Below are 26900 nucleotides of genomic sequence, written 5' to 3' on the forward strand. Positions count from 1 at the left end.
TCCACCAAAAGTATTTTATTTTAAAAATCCAATTTAAATTTTTAAAAATCCAATCATTTTGATTTTTTTTTAAAAAAAAATCATTGATTTTTATCCTCCCTGGTCTTCACCTTATCTTGTTTCCTAACATCCTGCCTCTGAAACCTCAGGTATTGCATAGAGCCATCATGAGTGGAGGATACCACTAATAGGTTCCCCCACCCCAATGAATTTGTCTAGTCCTTCTTAAAAGCCATCTAAGCTACTGTCACTACATCACGTAACAGCAAATCCCATGCATTAATCATGTGCTATGTGAGGAAGTAGGTTGCTCTCTCATTCAGTTTCAGTGGATGATCGCAGGTCTTAGGGGTGAAATTCCCTCTCTCCACTTTGCATTCTTTTATAAACCTCTGTCATGTCCCCCTAGCCCGGTGGTGTCCAGATCCCACTTGGATGCTCAAGTAATGCGTAAAGGCAACTTCTGAATATTCAGGGTGCTTCTTCTTGTCCGTTTGAGTGTTTACAGGAATTATATCCCATCTTTCTGTTCCAACTGAATGCTTAAGATGTTTTGCAATATAATAAAAGCAGTGCAAGATAGATATATGGATATATAATTGAAATTTGCTTAAAACTAAATCACAGCAGAGAGAGAACAATATACCCAGGAGGCTGAAAACCGTCAGACAGAAGGCAAATCAAATGCTTGCCGGAACAACAAAAAGTCTTGGCAGCAGAAAACCGTAAAATGCAGGGCAAAAGGAATCCATAAGCCACAGTGTTTCACAGTCTGGCCACTGCTACAGAGGCAGAGTTCAGACATAATGCTAAACTATGGTTTAACACGGGACGCGGGTGGCGCTGTGGGCTAAACCACAGAGCCTAGGACTTGCCAATCAGAAGGTCGGTGGTTCGAATCCCCCTGATGGGGTGAGCTCCCTTTGATGATGGGAACTGTAGTTCCAAAACTGTAGTTGCAAAACTGTAGTTGGAGGGCCGAGTTTGGGAATGCCTGTGTTAAACCATAGGTAAAGGTAAAGGGACCCCTGACCATTAGGTCCAGTCGTGACTGACTCTGGGGTTGCGGCGCTCATCTCACTTTATTGGCCGAGGGAGCCGGCGTACCGCTTCCAGCTCATGTGGCCAGCATGACTAAGCCGCTTCTGGTGAACCAGAGCAGTGCACGGAAACGCCGTTGATCTTCCCGCCGGAGCGGTACCTATTTATCTACTTGCACTTTGATGTGCTTTCGAACTGCTAGGTTGGGAGGAGCAGGGACCAAGCAACAGGAGCTCACCCCATCACGGGGATTCAAACCGCCGACCTTCTGATCGGCAAGTCCTAGGCTCTGTGGTTTAACCCACAGCACCACCCGTGTCCTCCTGACCCCTTTAGGATTTTACAAACCTTCACTTTGAACTGACCTTGGATACAGATGGGTAGCGGTTGAATATCAAAAGTAACTGGCCAGCCATTTCTAGACAACAGTCTAGTGACAGTAGCATTTTAGTTTCTGGTGCATTTACATTTCTGAATTCCAGGTGCTAGGGATAAAATGTTTCTCAGGGACATTTGGTCACCTGTTGTTGGCGATGAGTGCTGGACCAGAAGGGCCTTTTTGGTCTCACTTCAGATCTAGGATGTTACTTCAGGAAGGGGGGGGGGAGTAAAATAAAAATGCAGTGTTGAAGCTCAGCCACACACAAAACAAAACCAAACAAACCCTGAAATACTCTAAACTTAAAAAAAGACCCTGTCAGCAGGGATAAAAGAAACCATGTGTCAGCACAGGCCAGCTGCTTTATCTAGGCTAAAAAATGCCAAATTGTAATTTAAACTGAAATAGCATCATGGGCAGCTGGAGGCTCTTTTGACAGCCCACGAGTTGTATATCTAATCTTAATTAGAATTTAGGGATGTGTCTGCTTTTGAAATAAACCAGGTTGCCGTGTTTGTCCAGGTACCGGATTAGCTGATTTTTCTGCAGCGCTCCGTGTTTTCGAGAGCTAAAGCCCTTGATTTATTTCAGATATCGATTTTGGAATTTATGACGGATAGTTTTTCAGAACCAGCTATCACCCCGGCCATCTAATTGTTCCTCTAGTTAGAGATAGACCGTGTATACAGTATTTGCAGCATAGATCTGGGCTGGCTTTGTTGCTTTGCTGGGCTTGGAAACCTTGCTAATTTGTGAGTCTGAAGAAGAGATCCGGTTGCATGGATCTATGATTCCCACAAATCGCAAGGCCTCTAATTGATTTTGTGCTAGGCCTGGGACTCCACTGGTCAATTGACCAGTCAAATACTGTCAATTGACCGGTCAATTGGCAGCTTATTACTTGACCACAGTCAGATATGATCAAATATTCCATGAAAACAAAATATGCCCTCTGGTCAGTTGTGTTAATTGCTTGATGGTATCATCTGGTAGCAGAGGCAGGTTTGAAAGCTTTATCTCCTCGTCCCCTATGCCACGGGAGTATTTGTATGTATATCACGTATATGTGCATGTTTTCTTCCTTCCTTTCCAAGCACAAACATTTTTTTAGGAGCAGGCACCACCCATCCCTTCACTATCACCATCCCCGGCAACAGATTCTGTGGTTTATAGTTGCTATTAATTTTGCTTAATTTCGTTTTAAAGCAAAATTTGTAACTGCTTGGGCTCGCTCTGGGATTCTAGGATTAAAGCCAAGAAGAGTTGCTCGCTGTCTTCAACATCATTTGCATAACATTTATATTTGCAGTAACATTGTGAGCTGTAAGCAGTAATTGACTTACAACCATTTTTAATTTAATTGATTCATAACAAGAGTTATCTGAGGTGGAATGTAAACCTGCAGTTTTGGCAGTTGCGCTTCTGTGCTGTGACTGTGCTGTGCTGTAGTCAGATGAACAATTTCTTTTCCTGAGAACGAACTTGAAAGTACTGCTTCTGCCACTTTGCAGCAGAAACGGTGGCTGTATACAGCACTGATTGGCTAGCATCTGTGACCACCAAACCCTCTGCCCAGATCCAAAGAGAATAGCCTTGCTACTTTTTTTAAAAAAAAAATGAAACAATGGAAGAAAAATTCCTTCGAGCAATATTTGTTAAAAAAAACATTTTAAAGGCAGACAATCTGCACTGAAGCATGCTTGGATAGGTGAGATAGATGCTGAAATAAATAGCATTGGAATCACTGATGAGTATCAGTGCACTTTAAGCAGAAAGGGGCCTTGCTTTCTCCATAGGGGTGCATGGAGAGCAGTGCACATAGGTAAAAGGTAAAGTTAAAGGACCCTTGGTTAAAGGCGACTATGGGGTTCCGGCGTTCATCTCGCTATCAGGCCAAAGGGGATGGTGTTTGTCCACAGCAGCTTTCCGGGTCCTGTGGCCAACATGACTAAACTGCTTCTGGCGCAACGGGACACCGTGATGGAATCCAGCGCGCACGGAAACACCGTTTACCTTCCCGCCGCGGTGGTACCTATTCATCTACTTGCACTGGCGTGCTTTCAAACTGCTAGGTTGGCAGGAGCTGGGACACAGCAGTGGGAGCTCACCCTGTTGTGGGGATTCGAACCGCCGACCTTCTGATCAGCAAGCCCAAGAGGCTCAGTGGTTTAAACCACAGCGCCACCCGTATCCATGTAGAGCACATACAGCCCCCAATACAAACCACCTCACGCATCACAACTCTGGCACTGCTCCAGCCCCCTAGCAAAGATGTCAAATAAGTTCCCAGAGCATACGTTTTTTGTTAATTGCGAGCCTGTAACTCTGCCCATCGGGTTTTCCACTTAAAAGTCTTCCCTTCACTTCCTTCAGGTGATGAGACTTTTCAACCTTGACTTAAGCCCTAACAAAAACCCATCTGGTAAGAGTTTCTAGTAGCGAAAACGTTTGGGGTTTTTTATATATATACAAATGTTTCCTTTCCTATAGAATGCATCTCTACCCCTGTGCCTTGTGCTGTGTTCAGTCTGGAATACGTTACGGATGCACTTAAACAAAACCAGCGTTTGACATTACTCTGTTTGACAGGTTTTTATATGTTTAATTTACTCCCTTGTGTTTTGGGGGGGGCCAAATGGGAAAGGCAAAATATCAAATAAAAATACATTATCCACCTTAGGCTCTCTCTCTCTCTCCCCACCACTGCCTCCAACACCCCTCCCCCCAGCTGCCTCCGCTGCCAAATCTCATGTCATTTTAGTGCAGTTATTTTTTCAAAAGAGGCAACTATTACAGCGTCAGCCCCCATATCGGGGGGAACAGCGGGGCGCCCAAGATACGTATCTATCAGCAGCTGACAAGTCATCATCAGGGAAGTAAATGGATGATGTTTCAGCTGCAGGGCTTTTGGAGATAAAACCTGCCCTTGTTACGAGGAGAAATTACTCCTGCCTGATGCACACTGTTGTCTTTGAGCTAAGCACCCCCAGCCTCTGACACTGCTCTGACAGGGCTGCTGATTACAGCCTGGCCCCACATTAGACAGAAGATATGGAGCAATTCTCTCTCTCTCTCTCTCACCATTAGAGCTGCAATAACAAGACACTCATTACAGTTATTTGGGGAGGGGTGGGAGACCCCTCCGCCCCTCCTTCCATTCTGCACATGTCATTTTTAGCCATTTACATTTAATGAAGCCCTTGAATGCAACCATAAATTGCGCCTCAAATGATGGACAGAGTTGGCTTACACTTGAGTGGTCCAAAATAACCACCCCAAAAAACTGAAGATGAAACAATAATTACTCTGGGATTGTCATCCCCTAACAATAGGGAGGAGTTGGCAGGGGCTCTTTAAGTACATAAGGGTGTTTGAAACCGTCTTGCTTGATCAGACAAAGGTCTCATCTAGAACAGCTGTAGCCATGCCTTGATTTTTTTCGTCCCTCTGCTCCCCAATGCATTGCGATTTGTCATCTTACTAGGGGAAAGGGGCGTGCTTTCAGAACTGAGTTTCCCAAGTCAGTGTTCTCCAAACTTTCTCTCTCTCTCTCTCTGGAAAGCCCGTTTCATATTTGCTGAGGAACCTCTGAACACCTACAACAGACTCTCTGTGCATCACAGAAGACTCTCAGACATATTGTGTGCCAGTTCATGGGGAACATTGGCTAGGCCTGTTTAGCACCAGCTGTCACCCCGTGTGACTTGAGCAGACCCCCAGAATGGGCCCAGAGCTCTTCTAGAGCTGTGCATTGCATGAGGTACACTGTCAAGGAATTTGTTAGACATTACTGATATTCTAACTAGGGAATCCCAGATAATTTCCCAAGGAACCATGCCTGGAGCACCGTTTGAAAACCACGGTCCTAGTTTAACTTCTGAAAAGTCATGAAAGACAGCTCATAGGAATAGTCAGCTGTATAGACCATTGAATGGAACACTTACTACCTAGATTGTTGTTTAATCATTTAGTCGTGTCCGACTCTTTGTGACCCCATGGACCAGAGCATGCCAGGCACTCCTGTCTTCCACTGCCTCCCACAGTTTGGTCAAACTCATGCTGGTAGCTTCGAGAACACTGTCCAACCGCCTCATCCTCTGTCGTCCCCTTCTCCTTGTGCCCTCCATCTTTCCCAACATCAGGGTCTTTTCCAGGGAGTCTTCTCTTCTCATGAGGTGGCCAAAGTATTGGAGCCTCAGCTTCAGGATCTGTCCTTCCAGTGAGCACTCAGGGCTGATTTCCTTCAGAATGGAGAGGTTTGATCTTCTTGCAGTCCATGGGACTCTCAAGAGTCTCCTCCAGCAGCAGAATTCAAAAGCATCCATTCTTCGGCGATCAGCCTTCTTTATGGTCCAGCTTTCACTTCCATACATCACTACTGGGAAAACCATAGCTTTTACTATACGGACCTTTGTTGGACTAGACTAGGTAGACTAGACTACCTACCTAGACTAGACTTAGCTGAATTGGAGCATATCAATTTATGAATGGATTTAAAATTAAATGGCTTTTCTGTGATGATGCTTCAAAATAAATGCAGAACAAAGCTTAATCTAACCCATTGGCCGGTAAAAATGTTCCTACCTTTCGCTGATGAATGCAGCCAACATGCTCAGATAGTTCCTGCTTTAATTGGTTGCATTACAAGCAACTTGCACATGACCAGCACACATGCTAACGCTGACACTCACGCTGGTTTTAGCACTGACAGGGGGTGGGGCAGGGGTGGACCAAACCGGAAGGGTCCCACTGATGCACGTAGTGGTTAGTAATGGAACCCCAGCATTAGCAAGGATTCCCATGTATTTTGCTTTCCCCACTTTTTGTAGGGAGGTGTCACATGCTAAAACTGAAACATGTTTGAAAACACCACTGCTCTGACAAACCTTCAGAATCAAGCTCCAGAATCAAAATTCTTAGGCGTCTGCTTCAACTACGTCTGGTATTTTTCCAGCTCTGTGTGTTTGTCTGTGTGTCTTGGTAATGGATGTGTCAGAGAGTAGACTCATAGCACGTGATCCTGGTACAGAGTTCTGCAAATTCTTGAGTGCAAAGTGCTGGATTATGCTTAAGTAAACATTTGAAATATGCTACAGAGTTGTGTGCCGTGGCTTCCCTAACTAGACCTGCAAGGTGTGCACTGTTCCAAATAAGTAGTACTGGTTGCGTGTAGAGTACGAAATGTATTGACATTTAACCGGCCATCTAAGTTGACCCTGCAATGCAATCTTAACCGTCTCTATTCAGCAGTCAGTTGTATTGAATTGATAGGGGCTTATTCCCAGGTAAGTGGGGTTAGCCTTAAAGTGCAATCCTATTCCCACTGCTCTGAGAGTGGGAATTTAGGTAGGACTTCCTTCTGAACAAACTTGCATTGGATTGTTCTACTGAAATAAGTACAAATGTTTTGAAAGAGAAGAGGGGACCCTGTAAGGTAGTTTACAAAGTGCTATAGCAATGAACTGAAATATTGGGGGGAAAATACATGTTGAAACAGCAGAATTTTGTGGCTCCTTGAGACAAACGAACTCATTGTGGTGTAAACTTTCATGGTATAAGCTGTCTGTCTCTCACACACTCGCACCCAGCCCCAGTAAAATACAATAAATGCAGTTAACCTAAACTTGAGTTAGCACTTTTCAATGAGTGAGATCTGATTTGATTAAGCAAAGATAAAAATAGGACAGGAAATAAAGCCAGGAAAAGAAATATCAGCCAAATGCAAGCTGGAATGAAAACATTTTTCCTTCTCGGCAGTAGTCTTAAGAGCACCGTTGCCTTGTGTCAATTGGCAAAGCATTCTGAAATTTAGGGGCTGCAATTTTAAGGTGCTTGATCTTAGTCAATGCAACTCCAAGCTGATCCCTCCCTCCCAAAGTATATACAGTGGAGACTGATCTCCTGCTGTACACACTGATATGCGGGCAATGTGAACAGATAAAATGGGGAAATAACTTTCCCTGCAACGGCTTGCCAGTATCCCGTTGTGCAGCAGCAGATTTCAGAGGGGACACTATTTTTCCCTTGCTCTCAGCCTCTGTCTCTGTGTCTCCGACATAGGACCGAAGGGGTATGTGTGTAGAGTTATTGCTTCTGCTGTGAACATATATTATCTAGCACCGATTTGCTTATTTCATGCATGGCTGTAAGCTGGTCCAAACATGTCAGATGTGCAAGGACCTGAGGGGCCTTGCAAGGTCATAGCGTGACTAAGTAGATGTGAATGAAGATCCTGAGTAAGAACAGTGTACAGTGGTACCTCAGGTTAAGTACTTAATTCATTCCTGAAACTGTTCTTAACCTGAAGCACCACTTTAGCTAATGGGGCCTCCTGCTGCTGCCACACGATTTCTGTTCTCATCCTGAAGCAAAGTTCTTAACCCAAGGTATTATTTCTGGGTTAGCGGAGTCTGTAACCTGAAGCGTATGCAACCTAAAGTGTATGTAACCCGAGGTACCACTGTAAATACCGTTCTTTACTTAACCAGGCCTTTCTTTTACAGAGTTTGTTAGAAGAAAATGGGTACCAGTATCCTGGAGGTTAACCCTCGTGATTTTAGAGCTGTGGAAATTGGCAATGTGTCCAGTGATTAGGAAGTTCCTCTGGTTAAGAGTGTCCTTATTTTATTTTTTTCCAGGTCCTAATAGCTGATGACTACTCAGACCCATTTGATGCCAAAAGCGAGGGCAGCAAGACAGGCAAAGGAGAAAACACTGGCTACATGGAACCATATGAAGCCCAGAGGATCATGACGGGTAAGGATGTATATAGAGTGGCATATGCCGTGTTATGGGTGTGACGTTTCAACCATAGTGCTGCTTTTCTACTCTTGGTCATTTCACTGAGGCTTACCTGAGAGCGGCACTCATTTATGTATAGAATTGCCGAGCCTTGCTCACGTAAGCCAGCAGACTTCTTTAACCAGTGCTTTTGGCTTCCCCGCATGTACTTCCCTCCCTTTTCCAGAACTGGATGATGGTCCACAGGCTCAAAACGCCGTTTGCAGTCTGTCTGCTTGCCATTTCAAGGCTCAGTCCAGGATTGAAACCTGCCAGAAACCTGCGATTGGCACTGGGTTCCTTCTTTATCTTTGTAGAGGCAATAAATAGTCACACACACATTCTTCATGTGTGGCATTGCATGCATAGTGTATGTGTTTTCCTCTAAAGGAAGTAAGCAGCCTCGATTTAGAGGAATAATATCCTAATGTGGAATATGGCACTCAATAGATTCCTTGAGATTCTTGAGAGGTTGTTTGGCTTGGCTGAAGTTGCATTAGGGTTTGTTTGTGGCACATTGATCCCATGGCAATGAGCTTGAAACAAGCAAACAGCCTACTGATTTTCGATGGCAGTTTGCTTTGGATCCTTGAATTTAATTTCAGATGAGAACACTTACTCTTTAATGTATTGTGCACACTGAGAAGGTTTCTATAGCAGGGTTTTGTTTCAAACTGCTTGCAGTAAATTACACAAATGGGCCTCTTTATTAAATGAGATTTAGAGCCTCTAGGACTTCTGTAGATTTCCATAACTTCTAAATAAACCTGTTCAGCATTGGAGTGCTAGTTTCATGTAAGGAAAAACCTGTCTCCAGGTTCAAGGAAAATAACAGTTTCAGATGGATTCATTGTTAATCTGAAACGTTTTGATGTGTCTCTCATTGGTGCCTTGGTTTTCTTCCTTACAAACGTATTTATTTTTATGTATTTATTTTGTTGTTATTATTGTTATTTATTCTGATTATTTTTACCGTGTAATTGTTTAATGGATACACTCTTCAAGGCTTTTAAAAAAGATGGCATGAATAGATTCTTGATGTTTGTCTTAATTCAGCATTTCTCATTCAGTACAGATAATAACGCTTAATGGATTGAACTTCTGTTTCTTCATGAATGCTAATTTCTTTCTCTGAATAGGAGTTCCATAGTAAACAGAATATAGGGAAAGGCACAGGAATTGCCTTGCTAATTATGATGCACATTAGCAGCCATGTCAGACAAAACAACAGATGTAAATGTATCGCCATTTTATGAGGTTTGAGTAAATTGGCTACACAGCCAATCTATTTTCAAGGTTCTGCAAGTCTTCAGTGTATAGGCATAACGCTGTCTAGGAAACTCAAAGGATATCCAGCAATACGATGAATGATTGCAGTTTTAACTCTGATTACAAAGAAACATTTATATATTCCTCAAAGGGTAGATATGCATGATGGAGAACTTGTAATGTCACAAAGCTTACATACAATCCAGCTATTAGCGTCTCCTGTCTTAGAGGACTACAGTGCATCTTAGAGCTTTGGAGCACATTCTGTGACTTTCAGGGACTGTTGCCCCTGAAAGATATTCTGTGGCAAGTCTCTGCTGTATTATCAAGAAAAGGGCCATTCTACATGAGGTGGCTCCTCAGAGAGGTTGGAGCTCTCTCCCCAGTGGCTAACTACATATTATAAGGAATGTGGGTGGCACAGTGGTCTAAAGCACTGAGCCTCTTGGGCTTGCCGATCAAAAGGTCGGCAGTTCGAATCCTGGTGATGGGGTAAGCTCCCGTTGCTCTGTCCCAGCTCCTGCCAACCTAGCAGTTCGAAAGCACACCAGTCCCAGTAGATAAACAGGTACCACTGTGGCAGGAAGGTAAACAGTGTTTCCATGTGCTCTGGCTTCTGTCACAGTGTCCCATTGTGCCAGAAGCGGTTTAGTTATGCTGGCCACATGACCCGGAAAGCTGCCTGGGGACAAACACTGGCTCCCTCAGCCTGAAAGCGAGATGAGCAGCCACCACAACCCCATAGTCACCTTTGACTGGACTATTCTATGATTCTATGATTCTATGAACCTTCCATGGGTTCTTTACCTTTAGCTTACCTTTTACATATTATAGGCAAATGTGTTTAAGAGAGCCCCAACCCAAAGCTTCTTTTTTAGCCAGAGCTCAGCTGTGGCGCCTCTCAGGTGGGCACCATTGCCATTCTTAGAGAAGAAGGAAGAAGTTCATGGTGAGCTCTTTTTTCTAGAAAAATAGCACCGCCCCAACCCTTTTTAAAGGGGGGAAAATCTGCTTCATGGGGAGGGAATTGGGTGAGGAGAGGTAGTGGTATGATCACAGTGGTGCCCCGCAAGACGAATGCCTCGCAAGACGGAAAACTCACTAGATGAAAGAGTTTTCCGTTTTGGAGGTGCTTCGCAAAACGAATTTCCTATGGGCTTGCTTCGCAAGACGAAAATGTCTTGCAAGTTCCTGGGGGTTTTTTCCCCTCCCCCCTTTTTCTAAGCCGCTAAGCCGCTTATCCGCTAAGCCGCTAAAAGCCGCTAAACCGCTAATAGCGCTAATCCGCTAAGCCGTCAATGGGCTTGCTTCGCAAGACGAAAAAACCGCTAGACGAAGAGACTTGTGGAACGGATTCTTTTCGTCTTGCGAGGCGCCACTGTACCTCTTTCCCTGCCTGCCATTTCTTTGTTCCTGATAGATCCCCATGCATACTTTTTCCTGCCTGTGTGGTTCATGTTGCTTAAGTGCATATATGTGTGTGGGGGAAAGACAGAGACAGAACATGCTGCTGATAGCTTTGAGATGAAACAGGACATAAATTGAACACATGGATGAACAAATAGGTAGTTGACTGCTCAGGTGGCCTGAGCTTCTGGTTCATGTCTGTGCTGTGGCAGAATAATCTGTTCTCTCTCGTGCGCACACACACGGCTGCTGTAGAAACATGCACACTATCCCATTCTAAGTCCACCAGGTCAGGGTCTGGTCCGGAACCATAACACTTTCCTCCTGAGTTAACTTTAGTGTCACTAATTGGGGCTTTGACACTCTATATGAATCTGCCACATAAGAATAAGAAATATCCACTTGCAGTTTTTTTAAAAAACAGAGATACATATTTTCTTACTCAGATTTACATGTAAATCCTGTAATTAAATTAAAACTGTTGCATGTGTATGCAACAAACTAATATTTTGAGACTACTATCTGAAAAAAAACCTCGTAGATTTTTATCCATTGAAATGTTAGAAATGAACGTTTGGGTGAATAAGACTTTTTTTGTCACTTGAAGCAATACTGTGCATATTTAAGCAAGTACAAAAGCAGTGTATAAAAGAGAGAAATTAATGTTAATGTCTCTATTGATTTCTGTAGAACTAGATAGCCTGCTGTTTAATTATGTCACAGCAGCACTTAGGCAATAGCCTTGATAAGATTATTTAATGGGTTGAACAGCAGGGCAGAACAATAAAACTGATTTTTTCATTTGTCTTATTATGGCCGGCTAATCTTTGGTTAAGGCTGCGCAAAATTCTCCTTGGGCCCTAGGCCTCTAAATGTGTTCAGCAATCTTATTCTTGCTAAATTTATGCCCTTTACTTTATTCCAGATTTGCTTTTAGTTTTTCCCTCGGGGGTGCAAAGTTTAATGGATACGGCGCTTTGAAGACTCTTCTAATGCATTTCTCAAGCCCCGCCAACAATGGGATGTTAGCTTAGGCCGTGTCATGGGATCTGCCTGCAGCCCTTCAGGGAGATATAGAATCCATGAAATGGGAAGACTTATAATGCTCTCACTAAAAGTCCAGATGTAAAATTACCATGTCTATTATTAATGAAACACTTAAAATATGGTTGGCCGGGGGTAGACATGACATGATATTTCTCATTGGTGTGGAGAGTGTTTGAACAGAACATCTGGGGAACCTTGGTTGTTTCTATATGGAGCAAAGCCCCTTGTTGAAGTATTCCCTCCTCCCAGACTCTTCCCATCCTCCTTTTGGGTGGGGCTACAGAGAACAGCACAGTAATTGCTTGCAAACATCCCTGGATGCCATGTGCAACAGCAGACAAGGACTTTCTTGTACAGCTGCTGGAGAGGAGCGCTCCAGCTTGCCTCCTGAAATGGAACCCTTCCCAACCAGCAAGATTTGCTGCTGATGTCTCTTGTTGAAGGCAGATCTTCAGGTGGGAATAATGGAACAGTTTCAGGAGGCAGACTGGACCTCTCCTTACTTAGCAGAGCCACAAAATAATAAGTGCTTGGCTGTTCTTTGGGAGCAGGTCTGATGTTCCCTGTGAATTCTTCCTTTACAGATCATGCAGACCCCTGGCCTTCAGCTGCGTGGTGGTGGTGCCCCTGTTGTGACCTCAGGCTGTGAGCCACTAGTGCAGAGCTTTCCAAACTGTGCGTCGTGACATGTTAGTGTGTCGGCTGCATTGTGCAGCACGAATGCTCCCCACGCTCTTCCCAGGGCTGGAAAGGGGTTACTTTAACCTCCGGTTTTCTAGTAAATCTGAATTGTTGTTGTTGTTGTTTAGTCGTTTAGTCGTGTCCGACTCTTCGTGACCCCATGGACCAGAGCACGCCAGGCCCTCCTGTCTTCCACTGCCTCCCGCAGTTTGGTCAGACTCATGTTTGTAGCTTCGAAGACACTATCCAACCATCTCGTCCTCTGTCGTCCCCTTCTCCTTGTGCCCTCCATCTTTCCCAACATCAGGGTCTTTTCCAGGGAGTCTTCTCTTCTCATGAGCTGGCCAAAGTACTGGAGCCTCAGCTTCAGGATCTGTCCTTCCAGTGAGCACTCAGGGCTGATTTCCTTCAGAATGGATCGGTTTGTTCTTCTTGCAGTCCATGGGACTCTCAAGGGTCTCCTCCAGCACCATAATTCAAAGGAATCAATTCTTCGGCGATCTGCCTTCTTTATGGTCCAGCTCTCGCTTCCATACATCACTACTGGGAAAACCATAGCTTTTACTATACGGACCTTTGTTGGCAAGGTGATGTGTCACAAAGTGATGCATTTCTAAAACGTGTGTTACCCAGAGCCGTCTTTCCCATTGTATTTACTGGTTTCGTTGCGCCAGGGTGCCGGCCTCTCAAGGGCGCCCCAGCGAGTGGGGGAGCTGCACGGCTTTGCCAGTGGCTTCCCCTTCCCTCCTGCACACCCGGCAGCTGCGCCCCATCCACCATATGACTGGCGGGCGTGCAGCTTGCCTCCCAAGCCCCTGCAGGAGGAGAGCAATCCCCGCAGAGGCTTGGGAAAAGGTCAACAACTCTGGGAAACAGGGGGTGAGGCGACGGAGGGATCTTTGCACCACGGCGCAGGATATGCTTAAGACGGCCCTGGTGTCACCAACATGAAAAGCTTGGAAAGCACTAGTCGGCCGGAAACCTACTAGTGTGGGTCAGGACCCACTACTAATGGGTCGCAACCTGATCCAAGGTAGGTCACAATAGGAGCACTAAAGGTAAAGGGACCCCTGACGATTAGGTCCAGTTGTGACCGACTCTGGGGTTGCGGCGCTCATCTCGCTTTATTGGCCGAGGAAGCCAGCGTACGGCTTCCGGGTCATGTGGCCAGCATTACTAAGCCACTTCTGGCGAACCGGAGCAGCACACAGAAACGCCGTTTACCTTCCCGCCGGAGAGGTACCTATTTATCTACTTGCACTTTGACGTGCTTTCGAACTGCTAGGTTGGCAGGAGCAGGGACCGAGCAACGGGAGCTCACCCTGCTGCGGGGATTCGAACCACCGACCTTTTGATCGGCAAGCCCTAGGCTCTGTGGTTTAACTCACAGCACCATCCGCGTCCCTAATAGGAGCACCGCCATGCAAATCTACGGCAAAAGATTAAGAAATGGGTCCCCAAATGCATGTTTGGCTTAAAAGTGCGCCCTAGATCTTAAAGAGGTTGAAGATAGCTAATGTGGAACCTTGTGGGGAAGTTCATAATTAGTTTTTAGTGAGAGGCTCACCTTTCTACCATAAAGCCTGAAAGCGGAACATCATTTGGTGCTTTTACCTGGGATGTGGTGAAAATTGCACTAGTGGCTAACAAGTCAAAACCTTGCCGGCTTGCTCTGACTTTTCTCACACATCCCCACCACTTCCTAATCTTTTCACATGTCCCATGAGCTTGCCTGGCCTAGGTGCAGTCGCTGCCTCATCCATATCTGCACTTCTTCAGAATTAGTGAGCAGAACCTGACGTACATGATTGTGTATGTCTGGAATTTCAATATTGTAAGTAGGCCAAGTCATAATGATTTTTCCAGCACTAATATGTTATACCTCCCTCCTCCTCCTCCTGGTTTGTAGCACAGTCTTGTGCCAGGACGTGTTCATTCCCTCGGTGCTTTTAATTTTCTTTTCGCTTTGAAATAATCTCTTAATACTTGGCATAATTTTAAGGCAAACTAACTCTGGAATTTTGGGAATCAGCATCTCTGACTCCAAGCCAATGCAGACAAGGAGATGAACTCATTGCTAGGGCTTTCTCATGGGGATCAAAGAGTCAAGAGGATTTTGAAACAAATTCTACAGTGGAGAACTGTGGAGGGGCATGTGTTTGCGTGGGCCTGTCCCCTCTGATAATCAGCGGGACTTAAAACACAGTGCTGCTGTTTGCAAAGCTGTGTTGAAGCCATAAATGAAATGGGAAATTGGTGGCTGTGTGTAATGGCACACAGGAGTCAGCCCACTGTTTCCTCTAGTGCAGGGACGTCCAACTCCCAAGAAACTGTGATCTACTCACAGAATAAAAAACTGGCAGTGATCTACCCCTTTTTTTGGGGGGGGGGTTTCAGGTCAAAGTTTTTGAGCTTTTTTTAGGGAGGTATGTAGACAGGTGGCGCTGTGGGTTAAAGCCTCAGCACCTAGGGCTTGCCGATCGAAAGGTCGGCGGTTCGAATCCCTGCGGCGGGGTGCGCTCCCGCTGCTCGGTCCCAGCGCCTGCCAACCTAGCAGTTCGAAAGCACCTCCGGGTGCAAGTAGATAAATAGGGACCGCTTACCAGCGGGAAGGTAAACGGCGTTTCCGTGTGCGGCTCTGGCTCGCCAGAGCAGCGATGTCACGCTGGCCACGTGACCCGGAAGTGTCTCCGGACAGCGCTGGCCCCTGGCCTCTTAAGTGAGATGGGCGCACAACCCCAGAGTCTGTCAAGACTGGCCCGTACGGGCAGGGGTACCTTTACCTTTACCTTTTATGTAGACTTTTTGGGGTTCAGGTCTAATTTGTTGACCTTTTTTATAGAGGGGCAGGTCATACGCAAATGGAGGACAGGGCGATCCACACAAAGGAAAAAAGAGCCCGCAATCGACCCAAGCCTCCCAGGTTTCCCAAATTGGGTCACCAGCTGTTTTTGGACTACAGTTCCCATCATCCCTGACTACTGGTCTTGCTAGCTAGGGATGATGGGAGTTGTAGTCCAGCAATAGCTGGAGACCCAAGTTTTGGAAAGCCTGCTTTAGAGTTTTAAGATGGCAAAGCTTCTGGAACTGTTGGATTCTCCCCTGTGTGGGTGTTCTAAGATTCTCATTAGAGCTGCGGTAGGGGAAGAGGTTTCTGTATCTCTTGTGTATCTTGTAGCATTTACTGTATGTTGCATTTTAGAGTGTACAAAGCATGTCACATATATTATCTTGGTAATGCTACAGGAGCCCTGTAAGGCAGGTCAGTAATATTACAGTGGACGCTTAGGTTGCGAACGTGATCCGTGCAGGATGCACATTTGCAACCGCAGCGGCGCATCTGCGCAAGCGCGGGTTGCGATTCGGTGCTTCTGCTCTTGTGCAAAGCGTGATTTAGTGCTTCTGCGCATGCGCGACCACCGAAACCCGGAAGTAACGCGTTCCAGTACTTCCGGGTTTCGGAGGTCCGTAACCCATAAAAACGCAACCTGAACCGTCTGTAACCCAAGGTATGACTGTATCTCCATAATGACGGAGGTGACAGGGAAAACAATTTGTGGCTTCCCTAAGGCCATCTCTTGGCTGAGATAAGATTTTAATCGTAGGCTTCCTAGTACATAGCTCACTTTCAAGTTACTGTTGTGCTGAAGTCCAACTAGCTTCTGATCAGAGCCTAGTGTTCAACTGTTTTCAGCAAGGGAGACTGTGGCCTGTTTCTATTCCTGAAATGCTAGGGGCAGTCATGGTTGGAGAGGCAGGAAGTCCATTTTGCTCCTGTCTCCTTCATTCCTGAATCATTAACCTTACAGCTTGCCTGAACTCAAAGCATTCTTGGTCCCAGTCTTGTTGCAGCTTGAAAATATCCAGCTACGAGTGGGCTTTTTCCTTCTTGGTAGTGATTCAAAATGGATTCACTTTTGAATTGGAATTGTGGCTTGGCCCTGCTCCATTCCTTATAGCTACTTACCCTGCCTGCCTGGACTTCCGGGTTGGATAACCTGCCGTTTCATATGAGTATCTATTTAAAGTAGATGAATAAATGAACAAATTAAGTTAATTTGGATATGCAGAAGATATTAACTGTAAGGAACTGCAGAAAGTGAGGGAACGAAGTCAAGTCTTGAAATGTATAAATCTGAAAAGTAATAATAATAATAATAATAATAATAATAATAATAATACACTGCTTGCCTGACAGTGGTGGCTTCCTGTTCTTTAGGTTTGGAGCTGTAGCACACAGCAGGAAGTCTTTCTGGGAAAGGAAAGTACTTTTTCCTTCCTCTTAGCCTGTCTAGAGAGTTGTTTTCCATGACCAGCACCTGGTTTGAGAGCTAGAGCAGGAAGCCAAGGAGTTCTGGAGATAGGATGAGTGTGCTAGATTGAGTGCACTAGACATTAGTGAGCTCAAAAGTGAGCTGTTAACTCAGCAATCATCCAGAAAAGACTGAGAAAACTATATACTTGATAACTGTTCCTTGTCTACCTTTCTCCTGAGCAGACTCCTGGCAACAGAATTTTCTGGTAGCCAGTTGGACACTCCTTCAGCCACTTTGGGCTTACCACTAGGTATGCCATTGGTCCTGAGGCCTAGGAAACACAGAGGAAGAATTAGGGATCAAGGTTGGGATTAGGATGCACTTGGAGGAGGGCTGCCCTAGATGGGGTTCTTGAGTCTCCCTTTGGACTGTTGTGGGTTCCTCCAAATCATCCATGGTCATGGGGTTCTACATGGGGTCTCACCCCTCTTCCCCCAAAGAAGATTCTCCAGGGTTCAGGTGAGATGGAATCCTGACACCTACCTCTTCAGGTCTCAGTGCCCTCTTTGAGCACAGGGGATATGGGTTATGCAACATCAACCCTCGCAATTGACAAGCAGTATGAAGCTTCTTGATTGGCTAGGCCCAGTATATATTCTATGAACCTGGCCCTCTGGCGTGGCTTGGTCAACAGAGCTGTACCTCTACACCTGCTCAACTACAGGTTTCACAACTAAGCCTTCACTTGCTGGAGCCCAAGCACAAGGCGCTGTCAGGCGAGCACAGGTCATCCACAGGGCAGGAAAGAACTTGAGACATGATATGCAATTAGCTTTTATTCACAGAAAGTAACAACACAGCGGAGTTCCTCTAGCTCAGCTCATCTAGCTGGAGACATTGCTGAAACTGACCTCTGGCCCCACCTTTCCCCTCTAGCCTCTCACTCTGGATCCCTTCCAAGCAGATGGAGACTGCAGCTAGGCGGTGGGCGGCTCCTCTGGGCTTGTCTGACCCATTGCTCAGCAGGACTCTCCACAAGTGGAGTGTCAGGAGAGGAGAGAGCCAGCAAGACTGGGAGAGCCCTGCTGCTGGGTATCAGGCGCAACCTCTGACTCCTCTCTATCTGAGTCTGTGCTCACATGGAGACAGACTCTCAGCCTCCAGCCCTGTCCTTTAAGGGCCTCTATCTTCTGACCCACCCACCTCACCTTGATCGCTCAAACCTGCTTCTAGCACCTCCCAGCTTGTCCTTTCCCCAGACGGCTCCTCAGTGTCCCACCACCACAACCCAGGGTCTAAGTCTTCTTCTTCTATGTCCTCCTTGGATGGCTGTTGCGTAGGCAGCAAGCACCTTCTTCATCCAGCCAATCCCTGACACAAGTCATCTCGGTGGCCCTGAATTGGAAACACATCCAACCACATCTGTGGCTATATCGAACCTGTTTCTCCACCAGAAGGCCAGAGCCCTGTATATTTGAACTCTGGGGATTAGATGAAGGAGTGTGCCTGGTCTCCTCATAGCTGAATCATCTAAACGCTTTTGATGTGACCAGCAATTTAACAGCGTATGTTACTGGCAAAGGGGTCAACTCAGTGAACTGACAGCATCATCCTTGTGGTTTGCCCACGTACAATGTTTGTAGCAGCTGTAGCAGCTCCTTTCAAGAACTGGATTCCAGATATCCTGGGAGTGCTGAAGACCTGGCCTTCCCATGATCCTGTGTCTACTTGAGGCAAGCTTCTGAGTGCCAGCTCCTTTTGTAACTCATCTTTGTTTGGGCATGTAATGTCATGCACTATGGTAACAACGGATGTTTCAAGCCGTGGTGATTCAGTTCTTGCAAAATCCTTAATCCTCCTTCTGCACAGGTGGTTTACTAGCAGTGCAGTTTTGCACCATCTCTATAAAGGGCAAGGGATGGTGGGGGCACAGAGAGGGAGAGAGAATTGGCTCGGCGTCAGTATTTCATATTTCCCTGGACACTTCTTCAGCGACAACATAAAATGTTGCTCCCCAAGAGCATGCAATAGTCTATATTTCATGAAAATGACAAGCTGCAGAATGAGGGAATCAGACAAGGAAGCCTATGTTCCCTAGGCAGTTTTATAACCAACAACTCTGGGTGGCTGGAGGTGGGTTGCATTTATTATTATTATTAGTCAGTGTGCTCATAAAAATGCCTAGAAGGCCATTTGCAAACAAAATAAAAACACTAAAAGTCAATTACAGTAAACAACAATCATCTGTACAAATAAAAGACAGGTCAAGGAAGCCTGAGTCAAAATCCAGGTCATTGTTTTCTAGAGAGTTCAGACGTTAATAAAATCCATGGGTTAAACCAACCTTCTCAGGTCGTAAGCTGCTGCCACTCCTATCTTTTGCCCACCCAGCCTGAGCCAGGAGATCTCTGGCAGTACTCTGGACATCCCTTAGATCCAAAGGAGCCTAAGTGCCACTCTCTGCTCCTAGGGCCTCAGGAAAAAGAAGGCAATTTTACACAGCATCAAATGTGAGCAAGAGATCCAAGACGCTGGCTTAGTTTCAAGTGCCTTTATTTTAGTTATCAAACGCTCTGGTGGGTCTTGTTCAGCCCCAGTTGCCAGCTTAGAGGTAAGGGGGATGTATGAGTATTGAGTGGCAACTGCAGCCATCGACTCCATTGGCAGGGGGTGATGTAGGACCCCGGCTTTCCACCCACTTATCCTCTTCCTAAACTGGTCCTCCGCTAAAACTAGCAGCTGATCAGAGCTGCGTTTGGATCCCCTTCAAAGCTGGAGGAAGTTTAAATAAGAGGATGAAAGAAGCATGGCTTCCCAACTAGCTTGCTGGTATGAATGAATGAATGAATGAATGAACTTTATTACGGTCACAGACCAGGATAAAACAAACAAACAAACAAACAAACAAACAAACAAACAACACATCTAAATAAAATAGCAGTTAGGATTTTTTTTAACTGATAAATATTAGAGCAAATAAGGACAAAGAAACAAGCATAGGACAAAACATCTGAATAAAATACAAGATTAAACACGGATAATGGATGGATAAAAACTGATAATTAAAACATATAAGAACTAAAAACAAATAAAAACACACAGTTAAAACAATTGTAAGAGCATAAGAACTAAAAGACCCGCAGTTAACACAACTATAAGAGGCTGCAGAGTAGAAGCCTCTGAAATAGAGGACACTCACAACCTTAGAAACTGATGTGCAAATATGGTTAAAACAGACAATTAAAACAATGTACAACAATAAATTTAGAAACAGTGTACAACAATAAACTATCCTAGGGAGTTGTATGAAATATTCCGTACAGAAGGAGTAGAACCTGGAGCTGACTCTTCTGGTTGAGGAGAAGCATGTCAACATTCTCCCTCACCTTCGACAATTCCTCTAACATTAGGCCTTGTTGATCCACAATTTTCTCCTTTGCTCAGCCTGAGGATATGCTCTTGCAGGCATGGATTTCCTGGTGCTAAATGAATTTTTTGTGTAGAACAAATGTCTTCTTGCAGTCCAAACATTTATACAGAAGGAGTATATTCAGAAGCTCAGATCTAGAAAGGCCCCCCCACACACACACACACAGCAATAAAGGTACAGTATGCTTATAGACGGTTGCAATTCTTCTTCTGAATCAGTAGTGTCGTTTTATTTTTAAATAACCTATAAATATTCATGTACAACTTGCCTCTCACAAATCAGTGAAGTATAAAGTGGATTTTTTTAAAAAAAAACTTGCTCAAAAATTAATTTCAAAACCTAACAAGAATGTACAGGTGGTGATGTGCTTTTAACATGACAATGATAATATAAATCTCTTTATATCACAAGTCACACTATTACTTGGAGACAGAATTAGGCCAGTGGCATAACAAGAGCTAGTGCAAAATAAGGGAGAGGCCCGATTCTCTGGCCTGCAGAATCTTAGCAGCTTTCCAGGGTCTAGCAAGCAGCTAGACTTGGGATGGGATGGTCCCTCACGTTACCCTTGAGACTCCAAAAAACACTCCTGGTCGCATTAGCCTCTTTCTCCCATTCAAGGTATACAGCCCTTGAAATGGAGATTCAGGCAGCCTCTCTGCCCTTGCATCCAATGGCTGTGTGATGGGAATACAGGGCTACACAGCCTAACACCACTGGACTACTGCAATGCGCTCTACGTGGGGCTACCTTTGAAGGTGACTCGGAAACTGCAATTAATCCAGAATGCGGCAGCTAGACTGGTGACTGGGAGCGGCCACCGAGACCATATAACACCGGTCCTGAAAGATCTTCATTGGCTCCCAGTACGTTTCCGAGCACAATTCAAAGTTTTGGTGCTGACCTTTAAAGCCCTAAACGGCTTCAGTCCAGTATATCTGAAGGAGCGTCTCCACTCCCATCGTTCAGCCCGGACACTGAGGTCCAGCGCCGAGGGCCTTCTGGAGGTTCCTTCACTGCGAGAAGTGAGGTTACAGGGAAGCAGGCAGAGGGCCTTCTCGGTAGTGGCGCCCGCCCTGTGGAAGGCTGCCCTGTTTAGGGAAGTTTTTCATGTCTGATGCTGTGTTGTTTTAAATTCAGTTGTTTTAAATTCAGTTGGAAGCCACCCAGAGTGGCTGGGGAAACCCAGCCAGATGAGCGGGGTATAAATAATAAATTATTATTATTATTATTATTATTATTATTATTATTATTATTATTACCACCACCACTGCGGATGCACATCAGCCATGCTCTCCTCCCACAAGCCACATATTCAACCGGCACGTGGACATTCTGCGCACACAGTGTACATTTTACATTGTTCTGGTCCTCCACCTGGGGAGGGTCACTGGTTAGGCCAGCACACCGCCTCCCTTACATGGGCGAGCTCTACATCAAGGGAGAGGGAACCCTGTGATGTCCTGGCATGAAGCAGCCTGTGGACATCTTTAAGGGGTGGGCCAGTGCAAATAGGAACTGAGCAGGAAAAGCAATCTACCACGCACCATGGATTTTAAAGGGAATGTTTACAGAGACTTCTTGCACTGTCCCAAGGAGGTCTGATGGGCACACTGACCCCCTCTTGCACCCCGACAAATAGTTGCAGACATTATTCCACCCAAACACTCAGGAAGACGTAAATACAGTGGTGCCTCGCAAGACGAAAAGAATCCGTTCCGCGATTCTCTTCGTCTAGCGGTTTTTTCGTCTTGCAAAGCAAGCCCATTGACGGCTTAGCGGCTTAGCGCTATTAGCGGCTTAGCGGCTTTTAGCGGCTTAGCGGATAAGCGGCTTAGAAAAAGGGGGGGGGAAGGGAAAAAAACCCGCAGGAACTCGCAAGACATTTTCGTCTTGCGAAGCAAGCCCATAGGAAATTCGTTTTGCGAAGCACCTCCAAAACAGAAAACTCTTTCGTCTAGCGAGTTTTCCGTCTTGCGAGGCATTCGTCTTGCGGGGCACCACTGTACTCAAGACTGGTGTGTGCGGATGCTGAATCTCTTCCTTTTTCCCCTTTTGCGCTCTTGCATAGGCTTATGATATGGATCAACAGGACAGAGAACTGGAATTTTGTGCAATTGGATGGAACCCTTGCCCCCTTTCTGAGCTTGCCTTTTCTAATGTGCCGTGTTTAGAAAGGTGGAATTTGGAAATAATAATAATAAACGAGCAAAAGCAGGTCTGAACTCGGTTGTTGTGAAAGGAAAAGATTAAGCAATATTTATTTCCCCTCCCCTTCCTTTTCTTATTACCTTTCGTTGAGGTAGCGTGGTGATTATAATAACTAAAGGGCTGTTTCCACACACTCCCGGTTCCTGTAATTAGAGCTACAAAAGGCCTGGATCACACGGCGAAGGCGGAGGTGGCAGGGGGTTGCATTTGCACGCCGTCCACCTCCTGGAAATGTGCCTGCCCTTGTCAGCTCTGAGGGGTTAATGCCATGAAAGTTGACAGGTGCCGCAAGAGCCTGTAATTTTTCACTGCTGACAAGGGCAGAGAGAGTGGGGTAGTGCCCTTCTGGGTATGTCTATCATCCAACAAGGCTGCATTGTTTGGGAATTTATGAGAGCTGAGCAACGTGGTCATCACATGCCACAAAAAGGGACTGTCTGATGCCTCAGTGACACACAATCTACATTTTATCCAGAATCTGGAGGTAGAGGACAAGGAGATTAAAATGTTTGCGTTGCACTGTCAGTAAAGGTAAAGGTACCCCCTGACTGTTAGGTCCAGTCGCGAATGACTTTGGGGTTGCGTTGCTCATCTCGCTTTTTTGGCCGAGGGAGCCGGCGTACAGCTTCCGGGTCATGTGGCCAGCATGACTAAGCCGCTTCTGGCGAACCAGAGCAGCACATGGAAACGCCGTTTACCTTCCCGCCAGAGTGGTACCTGTTTACCTACTTGTACTTTGACGTGCTTTCGAACTGCTAGGCTGGCAGGAGCAGGGGCCAAGCAACGGGAGTTCACCCCGTGGCGGGGATTCGAACCGCCGCCCTTCTGATCGGCAAGCCCTAGGCTCTGTGGTTTAACCCACAGCGCCACCCGCATCCCTGCACTGTCAGTATATGATGCCAAACCTTCTCAGCATTTTCTTTCGAAATGTTTGCTCTTGTCCTGAATATCTTCCCATGTATAGTCCAGACAATATTTTCAATGCTTGGTATATCTTGTGTTGTATTCCTTTATTGTGCAACGAAGCCCCTGACACTGGTTCTGTGGAATATTTCATTGACATCCAGAGCTGTCAGAATGTCCAAATGCTATTTTGGCTTCTGTAGGGAAAGTTTGGGACAAGAGTAGGTTTCTTGGGCAGACTGAGGAATTGGAAAAGGTGCCAGGAGGTAAGAGAAGCTGGGATCCAGAAGCGAAATGACGATAAGCAGTGTTCTGAGAAACGACCATCTAAGCCAATGGTCAGAGGAAGAAAGGGCCAAGGAGTGAAAAACTGAGTCAAAATTACATTTGTTCAGTGTCTTTGGTTACAAAAACCAAGAAGTTCCCCTGTGCATGTCCCACATTTTAGAACAGGCATAGGCAAACTCGGCCCTCCAGATGTTTTGGGACTACAACTCCCATCACCCCTGACCACTGGTCCTGTTAGCTAGGGATGATGGGAGTTATAGTCCCAAAACATCTGGAGGACTGAGTTTGCCTATGCCTGCTTTAGAAGCTGCTATTAGTTACAATGGCTTAGTACAGACAAAGCAAGTGAGATGTAGAAGTTTTGGTTTTTTGTTTCGACTTGGTTGGACTTTTATCTGAGTAAGCATCTATGCGTGTTGGGCTGCACAATGTTGCTTAGAATGCCATATTTTTAGCTAAATAATTTGCCGTCTCAGTGATACTTTTCTGGTGGTGGATGCATTGAATTTGACAGTGGTCTTGTGGTCCCTAGATACTGAAGCTTTCAGGTAGTGAATGAGACATGTGTGAAATTTCAAGTGAATGAGCTGCTACTCTATCTCCTTACTGTGTGTCTGTGTTGACACCATCTGTAATTTGATGGTTTCTGTTCCTTCTCTCTCTGTCTGTCTGTCTCTCTGTTTAACAGTGTGCTTTCCTAGAGATACTGGCTTGAGCTGTCTGCTGGCATAAGCTCGTTTAGTTTCTGAGTTCTGGGGAAGAAACTAAAGATAGTTTTAGGTTGTGCTGTCAAAGATGCAATGTATCTACATTACCATTGTATAGATAAGGCCTACCAGACACCATATGTCTGCTTTCTGTGCTGTGATAATGGAAAAATTGGTGTCGTTTTATCTTCCTTTTGACTGCAGTCTCTGGGTCTTGACTTGATAATTTTTTGCCTTATTTCGGGAGGCCAGATTGGGAAGCCATCTTCAGACAGGCGTTCCAGCTCCACATGAAGGGCTGGGGCTGAAACCCTGTTGAAAAAAACCAAACACATGAGTTATCAGTATATATATAGGTAAAGGTACCCCTGCCCGTAGGGACCAGTCTTGACAGACTCTGGGGTTGTGCGCCCATCTCACTTAAGAGGCCAGGGGCCAGCGCTGTCCGGAGACACTTCCGGGTCACGTGGCCAGTGTGACATCGCTGCTCTGGCAAGCCAGAGCCGCACACGGAAACGCCGTTTACCTTCCCGCTGGTAAGCGGTCCCTATTTATCTACTTGCACCCGGAGGTGCTTTCGAACTGCTAGGTTGGCAGGCGCTGGGACCGAGCAGCGGGAGCGCACCCCGCCACAGGGATTCGAACCGCCGACCTTTCGATCGGCAAGTCCTAGGCGCTGAGGCTTTAACCCACAGCGCCACCTGCGTCCCTTCAGTATATATATACATATGCACAAAACAAGTCTGAATGAAATATATATATATATATATATATATATATATATATATATATATACATACATACATATACACATACACACACACACACACACACACACACACACAAACACACACACACACAATTTTTCGCCCTATAAGACGCACCAGACCACAAGACGCACCTAGTTTTTGGAGGAGGAAAACAAGAAAAAAAATATTCTGAATCTCAGAAGCCAGAATAACAAGAGAAATCGCTGCGCAGCGAAAGCAGCGATCCCTCTTGCTGTTCTGGCTTCTGGGATAACTGCGCAGCCTGCATTCACTCCATAAGATGCACACACATTTCCCCTTACTTTTTAGGAGGGAAAAAGTGAGTCTTATAGAGCAAAAAATATGGTATTTCTTGATTTTTAGATGATACACCCAGATTTCATGCGTCTTTGAACACTGATGACGCCTCTTGCCTCCTCTCAGATGGAGACCATGATGGATGGGCATGTGATTGGATGTAGAAAGTAGCCTACTGCAACATTTACATTTGTGGCTCTGCCCACTTTGACTCTGGCAACACCCACCACTGTTTGGCAGCGTTTCTACAGCCAGTGGGCCTTTTCCTCTGCCAGCCAGCCACGGCGGATGATGGTGACGAGGGCAGGGAGCTGGCTGAGAGAGAAGGGCCATTGTTTGCTACGCTCCCCAACTTTGCAGCCTGAACGATGTGGCTAAACCTGTCTGGTGGTGTCCCAGCTGAGTCAGGCAGCAAAGCAGCAGGTTAGAGGAAACGCTGGTTTCATGGTGGTTTTCGCAATACATGGCAGGGCTTTGCTTGCAAAAGTGTGCGCTGGATGCTCAAACTAGCAATTATGGACTCAAAGCCAAAGCCAAGATTGAAGGGGGGAAAGTACAAGGAATTTTTGTTCTTTCCATGGGAGGGATGTTATTTTTCATCTTCAGAGGTGAACCATGTGTTTATGGCTGGCTATATAAAGCAGGCAGCTTCAGCATTGTGCACAAAGATCATAACCCACTGTTTTTGTGATGGTGCTGCCATCTCAAACATGCTCCCTCTCCCACCCTGATAAGGCTTGTCCTACTTCTTGTGTTGCATTGACACCACCACACCATAGTTTTTCCAAACTTCAAAATCCGATTGCGCCATTCTGATAATGTTCTGGATTGCAGTGAGAGGGGTGATAGCTTAAACACCAGTATTCATTTTATGAATTAAAGCTGTTGTATGTAATATCTATGTAATATATCTATACATACATACATACATACATACATACATACACACTGTATCTATCTATAGTGTGTATTTCAGATTCTGCCACGGTTGAATATCTTGATTCTGAGTCCCAAGATATTTAGGCTATGCCTAGAGATGTTCCTTGATACCAGGCTGCTCATCAGGCTGCAGTGGATCTCATCAGGCTGTGGTCTCTCCCATTTTCTACTTGTTGTTTAGTCGTTAGTCGTGTCCGACTCTTTGTGACCCCATGGACCAGAGCACGCCAGGCACTCCTGTCTTCCACTGCCTCCCGCAGTTTGGTCAAACTCATGTTCGTAGCTTCAAGAACACTGCCCAACCATCTTGTCCTCTGTCGTCCCCTTCTCCTTGTTTCCTCCATCTTTCCCAACATCAGGGTCTTTTCCAGGGAGTCTTCTCTTCTCATGTGGTGGCCAAAGTATTGGAGCCTCAGCTTCAGGATCTGTCCTTCCAGTGAGCACTCAGGGCTGATTTCCTTAAGAATGGATCGGTTGGATCTTCTTGCAGTCCAT

General features: G+C 45.6%; 1 protein-coding gene across 1 annotated transcript in view; it reads left to right on the forward strand.

Moving 5' to 3' along the window:
• The window catches only part of SHB (SH2 domain containing adaptor protein B), a 168397-nt gene that overhangs the window by 59909 nt on the left and 81588 nt on the right, over positions 1 to 26900 (forward strand). The window contains exon 2 of the mRNA XM_079959550.1: positions 8059 to 8176. Coding sequence (XP_079815676.1) covers positions 8059 to 8176 — 118 coding nt within the window. The remainder of the gene's footprint in view (positions 1 to 8058; positions 8177 to 26900) is intronic.

This window comes from Podarcis cretensis (assembly GCF_951804945.1).
Source record: "Podarcis cretensis genome assembly, chromosome: 17".
Taxonomy (NCBI): Eukaryota; Metazoa; Chordata; class Lepidosauria; order Squamata; family Lacertidae; genus Podarcis; species Podarcis cretensis.